A 15,596-nucleotide genomic window follows, 5' to 3' on the forward strand; every position below is an offset into this window, starting at 1 on the left:
ATGGACAGAGGAACCTGGCAAGCTAGAGTCCATGGGGTCATGCAGAGTCAGACACAACTGAGCAAGTAACATAACAGCAACAACATGGGCATGCATTGTTGTCCCTAGTGCTAAAAGAATTCTACTGATATATTAAAGTCTTTCAGTTTTACTTTTTGAACCATCATAAGCTGTTTTTGATAATTTTGTTTTAAAATGATGTATTTGGTATTGTTATATTTAACAGATAGAAAGCATTCAGTTTTCTTTTATGGGACCAGACTGTAAACTCCTTGAGGGCAAGGCATATATATATCTATATATATATATATATTATAAAGTTTATACATGTGACAGTTTTTGGATGAGTTTCTGAGACCAAGGCTCATACCTGTCAGTCTATTTTATCTATCTATCAAATGGCTGGTTGTCTCTTTTACTGGGCTTTGTAAGAGGGAGGTACTCAATGAATCCTTATTAAATTAACAATGATAAAAAGTTTTTAAAATTCAGTTATGTTTTGAGTTATTATCCTAATAAACACGTAAGAAATATTTAGTTGTTGTTAAGCATAAATCTATTTTTAATTCTTTTTTAAAAATTTATTCATTTTTTAATTGAAGGAAAATTGCTTTACAGAATTTTGTTGTTTTCTGGCAAACATCAAGAAGAATCTTTCTATTGTATTTTTGCTAATGTAAAATTTAATATTTTGTTAAGGTTCGACCGAATAGCCCTTCTCCTACTGCGTTAGCTTTTGGGGACCACCCTATTGTACAGCCAAAGCAGTTATCCTTTAAAATTACTCAGGTAAATAGTAATTGAGATTTCTTTGTATGACTTAGGGATAAAAAACCAGTGACCAGTTTGTACACACAATTAAGATATCTTCTCTTTTAAACATAATCATAAAGTAAAATTCAATATCAAGAAAGCTAATTACTGAATAACAACAAAAAAACAATTTGTAGAGAGAGAAATTGAAACGCAGTTTATTGTCAGTCTGTCCTTTGTTACACTGGTTAAATATATATTTTAAGCAAATTAAATAACCAAAACAGCCATAACATGTCAGTTCTGTTTACTGATTCTTTTTTAACTTAACATCCAAGTACATATAATTGATACCTTCTTGAAGGTGTTATATTTGTTATAAGTGGATATTAAAGCAGTTTGTTTTACATGTCTGTATTTTTGTGTATCATATATGCCACACAATTGAAAATTATTTGAAAATCAGACATCTTTTGCAATTAGTTTTATGAATTTTGAGTATTGGAGTTTTCGTTTTAACTTTATATACATGTGACAGTTTTTGAAGGAGTGTCTGAAACCAAGGATTGAAAAAGTAGATCTTCTTGCTTGCCACCTTAATTGTGCAGTTTATTGCCATTACACTCTTCCTGTCAGGTCATGGCCAGACTCTTGTGAATGCATCAAAACTTCTTTCTTTGGATAATCTTTAGACCAGGATTTACAAGTACATTGCTTTGAGTCAGTGAACAGCTTGTGAATGTTTTTGCCCTGTTCAAAAATCAGCTAGAGTTGATATCATATAACAGTGATTATACTGAATTTTAATGAAGAACAAACATATCAATATTCTAAAAATTTAAATGATTAACCTTTGAAAATAATTTTTTTAAGTCTGTGTAGCACTTACATTTCTGGAGATAATAAAACTTAAAACTACACTAAGACCTTTTGGGATACCCTTTACATACACAAACTCCAATGCTATGATTTTTAGAATCAGAATTAAATCTAATTTTATGTTTACATGCAGTGATATATAGAATGGAATAATAAAATAGCTTTCTTTTATTTAGACTGATCTTACAATGCTGAAATTAGCAGCATTAGAAAGTAATAAAAACCAGGACCTGGAAAAGAAGGAAGGTCGTATAGATGACTTGCTCAGGGTAAGTAAGAAGTCGTCATTGCCAAGTATTTGGCAATAGTAAAACAGTTAAGAAAATACTTAACATTTTAAAAATTTTCTATTATTGGGAGAAATTAAATCTTTTAGTGTTAAGGACATAATTGAAAATATCAACCATTTAAAGAAAAAGCTTTTATTAGCTCTTTAAATTTGAACTGAAAAGCAGTTGGAGAAATAGAAGTTTATAAAATTTTATTTTTACTTGATCAGCTATCCTAAGACAGATATCCATTTCATGGTGGTTTTAAAGTTACTTGATTTTGTTATAAACCTTTTAATGGAAACTTCTTAAAGAGACACATCAAAAAGCATGCCTTATATGTTAGTAAGAGATGAAGTAGTTGTTCTCACCCCTTGCTGCTCATTGAATCACTGGATGGAAAATATGGGAGGTACTTTATAAAAGTAACAATGATTATACTTTACCCTGAGGAATTCTGATTCTACTGGTGTGACGTAGGGCTTGGGCGTTGGTAGTTTTAAAAGCTCCTACATGGTCCAGAGGCTAAGACTCCATGCTCCCAATGAAGGGGGCCCAGGTTTGATCCCTGATCAGGGACCTAGATCGCACATGTTGCACATAGGATCCAGCTCAACCAAATAAATAAATTAAGGGGGAAAAATAAAAACCTTCTCCAAATGATTATAATTTAGCTAACAGAGCTGTTGGTATAGAAACTCAGTGAAACCATCATCTGTGATCATCCCATAATTACCGATACCTCTAAAACATCTAGTGTGCCTCTCCCGTTCCCATCCTATTCACTCTCTTACATCCCTTTACCATTGACCACTGTTGTAAATTTTGTATCTGTTTCTTATGCCTTTGTGTTTCTTATAGTTATCTTATATATATCTTATACATTCGTAACAACATATTATTTCACTGATTTTGAACTTTAAATTACAAAATTACACTGTATGCCCTGCTTGTTTTCACTGAACATTATATGTGGAATGTCATTTCCATTTCACTGCTGTATAGTAAGGCGTAAATGAATAGACTGTAATTCATCTTTCCTGGTCTTGCTGGACATTTTATTTCTACTTTTTGCTAGTATGAACAGTTCTGCTAAGACACACTCTTGTACATGTCTTCTGCAGCACACATGGAGAATTTCTCTGTGGTATATGCTTAGAGAGACATGGCTAGAGTATAGGGCATACATAGCTTAAACTCTACTCTATAAAAGCAAATTTTCCCCAAGGTGGTTGGATCAGTTTACATTCCACTAACTATAAGCAGAGAATAATCTTATTGCTCATTATCCTTGACAAAGCTTATTAGAATCATATTTAATTTGGGGGTTCAGTTTAATGGATATAACAAGGTATTAGTTATTATACATTCACTTTATTTTTTGAATATCTTGTAAAATATTTATTAACTATCTCTATGAAGTAAATGATCTTTTTTTTTTTTGCTAATTTTTCTTAATGAGTTGCTGTCTTTTTAAAAATTGTATCAGTTTTTTTGTTGACCATATATATTGATTTTTCTCCCAGTGTGTAAATTGTCTGTTTTATTTCTTTGCACTATCTTTTGATTAGATCATTTAAAATTTATATGATTACATGTCTTTTTTTTATGGGTTTCCCTGGTGTCTCAGATTGTAAAGAATCTGCCCACAGTGCAGGAGACCTGGGTTTGATCCCTGGGTCAGGAAGATTCTCTGGAGAAGGACGTGACAGTCCACTCCAGTATTCTTGCCTAGAGAATCCCATGGACAGAGGAGCCTGACAGGCTACTGTCTACGGAGTTGCAAAGAGGCGAACATGACTGAGTGATCTCTTTATTTATAGTTTGTACCAAATTATTATCAAAGGTATACCAAAATAATTCATTGTTTTTGTCCCTAAGACCATAAAAATGTTCATCTGTATCTTCTTTAAAAAAATTTTATAGTCTGCTTTTTCAATACAAGTTATAAATCTCACTGGAATTCATTTTGGGGTATGATGTGAAATAAGGTTTCATTTTAATTTCTTTTCTATATAGAGAACCAGTTATCTAGACCATGTAATTAAGTCTGCTCTTTACTGCCAGCTCCATCATACAATCTCATTTTCATAATCTCATTTCATAAGTACCGTGTTCTCTTTATGTATTCCTATACTGGTGCTACAGCATCTTTTTATCATTTAGCTGTTGTCTTTGGTTGTTAGTAACAGAGGACATAAACAACAGTCCTTTAAATAATATACAGGATTACTTTTTGAGAGAAGAACAGAAAGGCGGGGTGTGTTCCAAGTCAGAGCTTGAGGGTACAGTGTCTTCCTGCCCACTGAGTTACTTGCCCCACACTAAATCCAGTTGGGGGTGGAGGCCGGTCCTTCCATAGCAGGCCCAGAAGGAAATGGTGCTGAGATAACCCATAGAACACAGTGCCTCTCACTAACATATCTGAGATAGGTTTTTCTTTTCTCTGCAAACTGCTTACCTCTGAGGGGACGAGGGACCAAGTGTTTCCCTGACCCCCAAGCTAGTGATGGAGGCTAGGCAGGACCCTGCAGTTGTGGCCCCTGGTGCCACACTGACCATTCATCCCAGATGTGACTGAGGAGGCCCTGGAGACTGTTCATCTATCTAGACAGCAATGTCTACATGTGTGCAATTGGGCTGTTGCCACCCTGGACAAAGCCTAAGAGGCCATAGGCCTTTGAATGGAAGATGGTAAGTTTTGTGAAAATGCAATTTTATCGGTCCTGCTTTATTTCCAGCCAGGCAGAGCTTTGCTAGCAAGTAGAGACGACTGAGCTATGCAGGCCATAGGCATCTGGACAGGTTTCCATAAACAACAGTACTTTAAATGAAATACAATATTATTTTTTAAGAGAACAGAAGGAGGTAGCCCAGGTGTCATATGGAATCTTGTCTCCCTCAGTTTTTCTGCTCCCTCCCCTTAGTACATGGCCTTCATCTTGAAGATTATATCAAGGTACAAAATATTTATCAGAGTCACAGTTACGGTATCTGTGTTCTTAAGCAGAAGAGGAAGGAAATTAAAAATACAAAAGTTTTCTGCGTAGTGTTCTTGAGTATTCCATCGAACAACTTCTGCTTACATTTCACTGACCATCATTAGCTGCAAGGAGATGGGAAATACACTAGCTAGTGTTAGATTTTCAACTCACACATACACAATTTGTTGGGTTTCTGTTCGACTTGCACATAATGATAAGGGTCTGATGCTAAATTTCATATATGTTCCTCTGAAACTATTTTATTTTACCCTTTTCCTTGGAAAACAGCTTTTTGTTAGATACATACTTTTAGATTGGTAGCTGTATTTTTCTCCCAGCATTTTTTATTTATTATACTGCTTTCTTTTGGCTCCTACTGTGATTGGCATAGACCTACGGTTTTCAAAGAATGATCCCCAGACCAGTAAGCATCAACCTTACTAGCAGACTTATTAGAAATAAAGTTTCAGACTCTACTCCAGAGCTACTTATTCAGAAACTGGGAATGGATTCCCATAATCTGTGTTCCAACAAGCTCTCCAGGTTACTTGCTGGTGACTGTACTAGACTAATCAGACTCATCTTCTGAGCTTACAAAGAGAGACTGGGCATATGACTGCCTACAGAGTTAACAAAATTTGTATTCATGTGGCCGAGAAAGATGGTGAGAACAGTTAGCTATTGGATAGGCATCTGCACTGTTACCCACGTGTTGAATGGAGATGTTTTATTACAAAAGATGGAGAACTCACATTCATTTCTAAGTGTTAGACACTTTGTATTTCAGTTATTTCAAATGAGATAGAATGATGTTGCTCTGTTTTAGAAATAAGATAATAGAGCAGACCTTTAAGACAACTTTAGAAATAAGGTTCAGATAATTTATTAAACTTAGCCCAGATTATATAACCTAGAGTGTAGATTTGAACCTTTGGAGTATGAATACATATTCCATGTACTTTTCACTATACAACTAAGCAGCATGTAACAGTGTTGTTATTCTCATGGTAAGTAAGTGTTTAAAAATTTTTTTTTTTAGTATCACATTCAAATACTTAATCTTATTAATCCTTCTCTTTATGAAATTTTTCAAAATGTATAAATATTCTTAAATGTCTCATATACACAAATTCTAGACCTTTTTCATTATCTACTTATATTGTAGGCTAATTGTGATCTCAGACGGCAGATAGATGAGCAGCAAAAGCTACTTGAAAAATACAAAGAGCGATTAAATAAGTGCATATCAATGAGCAAGAAACTGCTTATTGAAAAGGTGAGTTCCCTGGCAGTCCAGTGATTGAGACTTCTCCCTCCAGTGCAAGAGTGTGGGTTCGATCCTGGTTGGGAAGCTAAGATCCTCACATACCCCACATGCCTCGTGGTCAAAAAACCAAAAGGTAAAACAGAAACGGTTTTGTAACAAATTCAGTAAAGGCTTAAAAAAAGTCCACATCAAAAAAACAAAAGTTCAATAAATTTTCCCTCTCCTTTCACTAGTCCTATGTTTTTAAAATTTAAATGAATAAAGTTGAATGATGATTCCCCCCCCCTTTTTTTTCAGAGTACACAAGAAAAACTGTCAAGCCGAGAGAAGAGCATGCAAGACAGATTACGCCTTGGGCATTTCACAACAGTTAGACATGGTGCTTCATTTACTGAACAATGGACAGATGGTTTTGCATTTCAGAATCTTGTAAAGTTAGTCACTCTTACATTTTGAAAGATTTAGTATTCCTTTGGGTGTTTGTTATTTTCAAAGATTATAGATTTGAAATTATGTTCTATATCTACTCCTCACTACTCTTTGAAATCATAGAACTTAATACATTTGAAAGGAACATAAAAGAGGCATTACAGTTTTAGCTTTAGCACGCTTCTTGATTAGTTAGTATTCATCTGTATAGTATGATGTATTATTTTAAATATGACTTTGCAAAACACAAACTGACCTAGCTTTTGTAGGTCAGTTGAGAGGGAAATTGTTAAAACTTTTAACTTTAATTGCAAGATTTGTATCTATGTATCTTGGGGGTTTTCTGCTTAGTTTTTTGGGTTTTTTTCCCTCCCCTCTCCCATTCTTCAGTCCTTCCTTTGGCATTTGTCTGCTCATTATTCTTGTGGGAAAGACAGACATGTTTTCTCTACAGGGTCAGACATAATAACTCAAAAGTCAGTTGAACTGAACATGTGACTTTAGCACTTCTGAGGTAAACTTTAAAATGGAGAAATCCATTTTCTCAAGTTGGTGGTAGGAAAGGGTAGATTGACTATTTCTGTGTTAAGGAGCCAGGATCTATTGCTGCCCCTACCCCTCTTTTTTTGCTGGAAAACATAAAAACCTGCAAAGCAAGAGTAGTGCCAGCATCTAAATCAGCTTTCCCAGAGTCAGTCCAGTTAAATGGAGAATGTAGGCAAAGCTTTATTTCACATAGTATCACATAAACATTGCTGTTTCAAACATTGGTTCCTAGGACTTAAGTATAGAATGGTCTTGTATCTATCTCCGTTGATTTACCCAGCTTCTGTTCAACAGAACTGTTTCTGGGTGTTAGGTATTGAAGGACAGTGTCTTTGTGATGGTAGGAAGTTTGGATTTTAATTCTGTTGATAAAAGGGAGCTGTTAAAGTTTTATATAGTGTGTGGGGTCAAATTTGAGTTTTTGAAAGATAACTGATAGTAATGTGGGAATAATACTTAAAAGAACATAAATTGTTGACAATTTAGATGGAGAAGCAGCCAAATGAAAGGTGATTAGGCTTGAGCTAAAATATTAACAGTAGAAGTAGAAAGTAAGAGAGTTGAGATACAACTTAAAAATTTTTAGTGTTTTTCTGAGTTGCTAAACCCAGATCTACAGTTGTCCTGGTAATGAATAAAAGAAGGTTACATAGTATAAGGTTAATTATAAGCTAAAATACAAATGCTGCCAGTTGTTAAAATTTCTCCATTAAGCTGTCAAAGAGTAAAATTGGAGCTTATGGATTGGTGAATGTGTGGAGATCTGGGAAGGTTATCAGGCTCAGAGAGGGTATGGAAGCTCCGTGTCTCTTCCCCCATACCTCTCCCTGTGCAGCTCTTCCATCTGGCGGCTGCTGCTGCTGCTGCTAAGTCGCTTCAGTCGTGGCCGACTCTGTGCAACCCCATGGACGGCAGCCCACCAGGCTCCTCCGTCCCTGGAACTCTCCAGGCAAGAATCCTGGAGTGGGTTGCCATTTCCCTCTCCAATGCGTGAAAGTGAAGTCGCTCAGTTGTGTCCAACTCTTAGCGACCCCATGGACTGCAGCCTACCAGGCTCCTCCGTCCATGGAATTTTCTGGCAAGAGTACTGGAGCTGTTTCTGAGCTATATCCTTTTATAATAAAGCAATAACCCAGTTTTAAGAAATTACTTGTATTTTTTTCTTACTAATAAGCATTTACTGAGGGCCTACTGTATGTTGTTACATATATATTTAATATCAAACTGTTAATCAGTGTATATTTTTTAAGCTGTGATATAACCCAAAATAGTTGGAGGATAAGAAGAGAAATAAAAATTAGTAATATTAAATTAATAATCTCTGAACTGTATGGTCATTACTGAATAATAAGTCACTATATATATGTGTGTGTGTGTATGTATATATCCATTAGAGTAATTCTTTCATTATTTCAGTAGGATTATTGCTGCTTATTTTTATTAATCTTGATTGTACCCTAAACTAGCTTTAAAATTAATTTTTTAAATAAACTGAAATTATTCCTACTTCCAGTAGAAAACTGGATTAAAGTCACATTCTAACCTTGCTCTTCTTGAGACTTTTTCCCAACATTTTGCTCTTTTACTTGGGTGCTCCTTCATTCCTTCCCTTCTTTCCTATTCTGCACTGCCTTACTGGGATCATGGGACTCTGAAACGTGTAAAACAAATCTTTGTCGGTAGAGTGGAAGTTCTCTAGTCCTGGTCTGAATAGGGGTGAAGGAGTGAGGAATTGAAGTTTTTGACTTGTTCTAAATCTGATTACCATCACCATGGAGGTTATGTGTTTTTTGGGGTGTTTTTTTTTTACATTAAAAGAATTATACACTGTGACAAAGTGGGATTTATTCCTGGTTTGAGAATGGGTCAGCAGAAAAAATCAGTGTGATATGTCACCTAATACAATGAAGGAAAACAAAATCATTTCAATTGATGCAATAAAAGAATTAGACAAAATTCCACATCCTGTCACAATCACCATTTAGTTTTTTAAAAATTTTTTCCTAGTGTGGTGAAGTGACCTAAAAGGGAAGATAATTATATTAGAACAGGCTTAAGATGTTGTATGAGAGGATGGTTTTTAAAAGCTTCAATTGGAAACAGTAATATTTTTAGTTAAATTAGTTGCCCATTTTTCAATGCCATCTAAAATTTTCTTGGTGTTTTCTCTCTTTAAAGTGTCAAAATTCCTTCTTTCTTCCTAAATTTCTAAGGTCAGTTTTTGTTTCATTTCAGTATACCACTTAGCCTTCCCTGAAATTTAACAGATACATTTAGAAAATAACACTTTATTAATAAATTCACATTTGTCTTTTATAAGTTTTTCTTTAAACAGTGGTGAGATGAATGTATAAAACCTCCTTAATTCTGTTATTTCTTTTTTTCAATAGCTGATTTATTTTATTCAAGAAATATTTATTGAATGCCTAGCATGTGCCAGTCACTATGCTGGGCACTTAGGGTACAATAGGGTATAAAATAATTGTCTGTCTTTTCATAGAGTGATTTAGTCTAACCACACATATTGAGATCAAGTGTCCATAGATATATATGTTAGAAAAGAGAAGATGGGGAGCTACAAGGTACTGTGAAGTTATATGTGGCAACACATCTTTCTCATCCAGGGGGGTTTAGGGAAGACCTCATTTAAAAATATGTTTCCAATGAGAAAAGGACAGTGAGAAGGTGTTGGTTAACAAGAGTGGGACCATAACGTTACATGTTTATATTATGTGATTTTTCATGTTTACTAATGTATTTTCATGTTTTAAATGTGAAAAGTAAAGGAAGGTTAATTTTTTTGCACATTTATTTTTATGTAGGCAACAAGAATGGGTGAATCAGCAAAGGGAAGATATTGAAAGGCAAAGGAAACTTCTAGCCAAACGCAAACCTCCCACAGCTAATAATTCTCAGGCACCCTCTACCAATTCTGAATCAAAACAAAGGAAAAACAAAGCAGTCAATGGAGCAGAAAATGATCCCTTCGTTAGACCAAATTTACCACAACTGTAAGTTTGCATTTTTAATTTCTTTTTTTTAAAGTGTTGCCAGTGAGCATGAATGTTAGTAGTGGGTGTTATTTAATAATTAAATAGTAAAAATCATCATGGCCAGGAAGGAAAACAGTATTGCAAAAATTTACTTCTAAATGAATAATAAGCCTCCAAATCTGAATTCTACCTAAGTGGAGATTTAGTAATCCTGTTTTAAAATGGAGACTTGGGTAGCTAAGAGGAAGCTAGAGTTCACTTTTTCTTCTGTGTCTGTGAATGAAGTAGAGTCACTTGTCAATTTTGATTATTCTAGTTCAGTATTCCTCTTAATGTTCCTTTTTCTGAGAAACTGTTGGCTTAAGTAAGCTGACATATTTTTGTCAACCTATGAAAGCAGCACATTCAGAGGTTATAGGTATTGTTTTTCCCCTTTCTGCTTTGGTTTCTAGGTTTCCTGCTTTAATGGTGAACTACTTTTTATAATTCAGAAGTTGGAGACATTTAAAAAATAATTATATGCTTATCATAGGAAATTTGAAAAATATAAAAAAACAATAAAACAGTAAAGACCATGATCCTGTCTCACAGAGAACAATTCAGTTCAGTCACTCAGTCGTGTCCAACGCCTTGTGACCCCATGAACTGCAGCACGCCAGGCCTCCCTGTCCATCACCAACTCCCAGAGTCAACCCAAACCCATGTCCATCGAGTTGGTGATGCCATCCAACCATCTCATCCTCTATCGTCCCCTTCTCCTCCTGCCCTCAATCTTTCCCAGCATCAGGGTCTTTTCCAATGAGTCAGCTCTTCGCATCAGGTGGCCAAAGTATTGGAGTTTCAGCTTCAACATCAGTCCTTTCAATGAACACCCAGAACTGATCTCCTTTAGGATAGACTGGTTGGATCTCCTTGCAGTCCATGGGACTCTCAAGAATCTTCTCCAACACCACAGTTCAAAAGCATCAATTCTTTGGCACTCAGCTTTCTTTATAGTCCAACTCTCACATCCATACATGACCACTGGAAAAAACACCATTGTTATACTTTCTGTATATAGATGCAACCTAATTTATATAGTTTTTCTGTTTTATAAGACCTTATATAAATTTATGGGAGTGGAAAATACATACACATACCCTCTCCTTTATGTTTTAATAGGCTTCTCCTTTGTTGAAAGATACTGTTTCATCTGTGCTTTGAAGCACATCCCCTGCCACATCAGGGACCTCTTCTGTTCATACCTCCTTTATCGTATATCTTCACCCTTTTGCTGTCCACTGGTTCCTTCCTTTTAGGAAACAAAACAAAAAACTCTCTATCAAGTAGAAATCTCTCTGGTCTCCATATTGTCATCTTTATAACTAGGTTTCCTGAAAGACTTTCCTTTGCTTATAGTCTCTGCTACCTCAATTTCCATTCTCTCTTTTCTTGACTGAAATTGTTCTTTTAAAGATTATGTCCTTGATGCTAAATGCCACAGACATTTGAGTCTTTAACTTGGCAACATTGGATATTGTTGACTACTTATTTTTTCTGAAAAGACACTTTCTTGCTATAGTTTTTGATAACTTTTTTTTCTGATTTTCATTTTAACTTAATCTGGCTACATCTTTTAAGTCTCTTCTGTGGACATCATTTACATTATCAATTTGTAAAGCATAGGATTTTTAAGGCTCTGTCCTAGGCCATCTTACCACTTGCTCTGTGTATTCTCCATGAGTATTAGCTACTCCTAGGGTTTCAGTTGCTCTGTTTATGCTGCCGACACCCAAACTTCTGTCTCCAGCCCACTTTTCTCTCTTGAGTGTCAAATGTTTATATCTCAGTCTTGAATGTCATATCCTTGCTTAATTGATACTGGTACTTAAATGCCTCACAAGTGCCTCTAATGGCAGCCTATTCAAAACTGTATTTACTAAACACACAAAACAAAAATGGTATTTATTATTATCTTTCCCATTTCAGTCCTCCCCCACCCCCTTTTCCCCCCTCTCTTTTTCTCTCTTTTGTCTCTATGCACACACATACACACACTCCTTGCCTCCTCCTGTTTTCTTAGTTAGTAAATGGTACCACCATCCTCTCAATTCCACATACCAGAATTTTGGTTGTTACAGGTTTTAAATCAGGATTCCATTTATTTTTCTTAATCCATTTTTATTATCTTTTAGTTAATAAATAAGTGGTGATAATCTTATATTTTAAAGTCCAAAATGTGCTTCCATCTTTTAAGTCCTTCCTGATTTGGGCAAGGAGGGGGAGGGGGTTGTTGTGACTTGCAGTTAAATCCTTTGGCTATTGATATTTTAAAAAAATAACATGACTTCATTTTCAAAGATGGGTAAATTTGTTGCTTTTAAAAGAGTGGATGGATAGGTGAGCAATTATACAGGAGATGGTGTGTAAGCTTAATTCCACCCCATAGACATCTAGTCTTCACTCAAATGTGTCCACTGCCATTTCTTACTTGGGTTCTTTCTTCCCACCCTCACCCACTCTTGACATCTTTCAACTTTGGTCTAGGTCATCTTATAGTCAGAGTCCTTTTTTTTCCAAAATAAAAATACAGTCCTTTCTTTTTCTTCCCTGTAAACCTAACATAATTCTTCATTGCTTGGATAATATAGTCCAGAAAGTACTTTTGACCTGGCAGCTTCTGACCTCTCTTGCCTCATCTTTTATCATTGACCAGTGCCTCCCATTCACAACCAACTTTTAAACTCCAGCCCATTGTCATAATTTCTGTTCATCTTTTAAATCCCATAGTAAATATTGATTCCTCTTGAAAGCTTCTCCTTGACCCTTGAAGGATAGGACTCAGTTATCACTTGAGGTATTCAGTGATAACCTGATACTCATACCTCTGTATTCAGTCACAGCATCATCATCCACTCAGTTAATGACACTGGAAACATCCTAGATGTTTGCCTTTTCCTTGTTCTCTGTGTCTATTTACATAACCTTTTTGTATCTTGTCCATCTTCACTACCACTATCTTACTATACGACTGCTTCTCTCTCTTTTTTAACATCAGTTACTGTTTCTTACCTTTCACCTGATGTCTTTTTCATGTCTAATCTCCTTCACTAGCCTTTAAGATAAAATTCACTCTCATGAAGACCCTTTATAGGCCTTCTGATTTCTCTCCTTCTCCAGTGTCTTCCTTAGGCATTAAATTCTTTCAGTTCTTTAAATGGACTCTGCTTTACTTGTTTCTGCACATTTGTATATCTTGTTATTTGCCTTTCTTTACCTGTTCCATTTTCTATTTATCCTTTATGACTTGCCTTGTATGTCAGTTCCAGTAGTAAATCCTTTTTGACCTTTTTTCTTCCTAGTTTCTTCCCCATTTCCCCTCGAGTTAGGTACCTTTTGTACCTGCACCTGTCAGTATTGGAGCTCTTGTCTCTCCATCTTCTCTCTATGCTCCCAGTATCTAGTACAGTGCCTGGCATATAGAAAATGGTCAGTAAATACTAAATTATAGTACATAAGCATATGATTGAATTTCATTTTCTCCTTCTCAAAAGACCATTTTTCTAGTTTGCCACAGGTGTTTTGCTTCTGACTTGTCTTCTAGGAGGCTTCTAGCTCTAACAGTAGTTTATTAGTCATACATTATCTCACTTCCATCTCAGTTAATTGCATATGTTGACTTAGAACTAACTCTGAAGTTATACTGCTGTGTTCTTAGAGTAGCAGATGAAGTAATACAACATAGCAGTTGTATTGCATCCTTACGTAAGTACAGATTTAAATAAGGAAAAATGTGACAGAAACACTGATTCATATATATTAATTTGATTTTATCAGCCATGCATTGCAGTAGTCTTCTAAAACTTCTTTTATATCCGTTTGTGCAGAACATCTAGTAAAGTAATTAGAATAGAGATCATGAATCTTTCATTATTTCTTTATCAAGAAATTAAAGTAGAAAATAGGACTTCCCTGGTAGTCCAGTGGCTAAGAATCCGCCTGCCAATGTTCAGCCTCCAGTCGAGGAAGATTCGACTCAGGGCAGTTAGCCACAGGGCAGCTGAGCCCGTGTGTCACAGCTCCTGAGCCTGTGCACTCTAGAGCCCGTGCTCTGCAACAGAGAAGCCACCGCAACGAGAAGCCTGCACACCACAACTAGAGAGTACCCCTGCTCACTGCAGCTAGAGAAAGCCTGCACAGCAACAAAGCCCCAGTGCAGCCAGAGAATAAGTCCTATTAAAGAAGGTTACTGCTGCGTAGTGCTTAGGATTGTAAGCTCTTTAGTCAGATGTGGAATCCAACCTTGACTTTTCCAGTTTTATTTTTTATTTTTTGGTAAACTTTTACGTCTTAGAGCCTCCACTTCCTTGTGAAAGTACCTATGTCATAATGTTGAAAAGATGAAATGAGATGAAGCTTATATAGTACTTGCATGGTTCCTGGTTCTTAACTAATTTTTAACTACCAGCAAGATTCAGTCAGGGTTTTATTTATTTATTTATTTATTTTTAATTGAAGGATAATTGCTTTACAGTATTGTGTTCAGTCAACAAGGTTTTTAGGTAGTAATTTCTCATTTTAGTCACAAAGACTTACTGTTCAAAGTAAATAGCTGGCGTCAGTTCAGTCGCGAGTTGTGCCTGACTCTGTGAGCCTGCTGATGGCAGCGCTAGTCTGCACAGCTCGAGTCACCCATGGATAACACCTAAACAGCCATACTCGGAAATAAGGATTTTGACTTCATGTTAAATATATTTTAAATTGTTTTGATTTTATCTATATGTTTTTTGTTTTACAAAGGATGACTGCAAAGTGAACAATAATATTACCTTGTATTTCATATGAATGAAGTTTTAGAGGTCACTCTTTTTTCATTTAAAGCTTAAGTTTTAACTGAAGATTATATTTTATGTAGCATAAAATTATTACTTTGTGGATTACTTATCTCTGGTCATTAAACTGAATGACTTTTTAAGTAATAAAATGTATTTTTAGAGCAGTTAGCTGACCACAGTATTGAGCCAAGAGTGTGGGGGGGTTCCCATATACCTGCTGTCCTCACAGTCTCTCCCACTGCCAGTGTCCGGCACCGCAGTACACGTCCGTGACCATTGGTGACCCTGTGTGACAGCCCAAAGTGTAGCATGCATCGAGGTTCACTTTTGGTGTTATATATCCTGTGGGTTTTTACAAATAAGTAATTTTTTAAAATCCTTGCTGAGAAAAACCTGGCATTGGTACATCTAATCCATTTTAATTTCATGTATTTACTTATTTATTAGGGCTTAAGTCTCATCTTTCTTCATGCTTTCTGTTTATCCTGCCTAATCTCTCCTTTTTTCCTTTTATCTTATCTTAGACCACTTAGTTTTGTTTATTTGACTCTTTTTCTCTATTAGAAGTACATTGTGTTCATATACATACATAGGTACACACACACATACACATGTTACCTAAAGACACTGTCTTGTATAGTCACTGTTCATCTAAACTTTAC

The 15,596-nt window shown here is 35.6% G+C and overlaps 1 protein-coding gene across 7 annotated transcripts in view; it reads left to right on the top strand.

The window, feature by feature from the left end:
• Positions 1–15,596, top strand: part of TLK1 (tousled like kinase 1) — a 180,498-nt gene that overhangs the window by 124,314 nt on the left and 40,588 nt on the right. For 6 of the 7 annotated variants that reach the window (XM_055572258.1, XM_055572261.1, XM_055572260.1 and 3 more), the window contains 5 exons: positions 700–789; positions 1,809–1,901; positions 6,051–6,161; positions 6,450–6,586; positions 9,950–10,138. In XM_055572258.1, coding sequence (XP_055428233.1) covers positions 700–789; positions 1,809–1,901; positions 6,051–6,161; positions 6,450–6,586; positions 9,950–10,138 — 620 coding nt within the window. The remainder of the gene's footprint in view (positions 1–699; positions 790–1,808; positions 1,902–6,050; positions 6,162–6,449; positions 6,587–9,949; positions 10,139–15,596) is intronic. The other variant, XM_055572262.1, reaches the window with a different exon arrangement.

This window comes from Bubalus kerabau, chromosome 3 (genome assembly GCF_029407905.1).
Source record: "Bubalus kerabau isolate K-KA32 ecotype Philippines breed swamp buffalo chromosome 3, PCC_UOA_SB_1v2, whole genome shotgun sequence".
In the NCBI taxonomy this organism is placed as follows: Eukaryota; Metazoa; Chordata; class Mammalia; order Artiodactyla; family Bovidae; genus Bubalus; species Bubalus kerabau.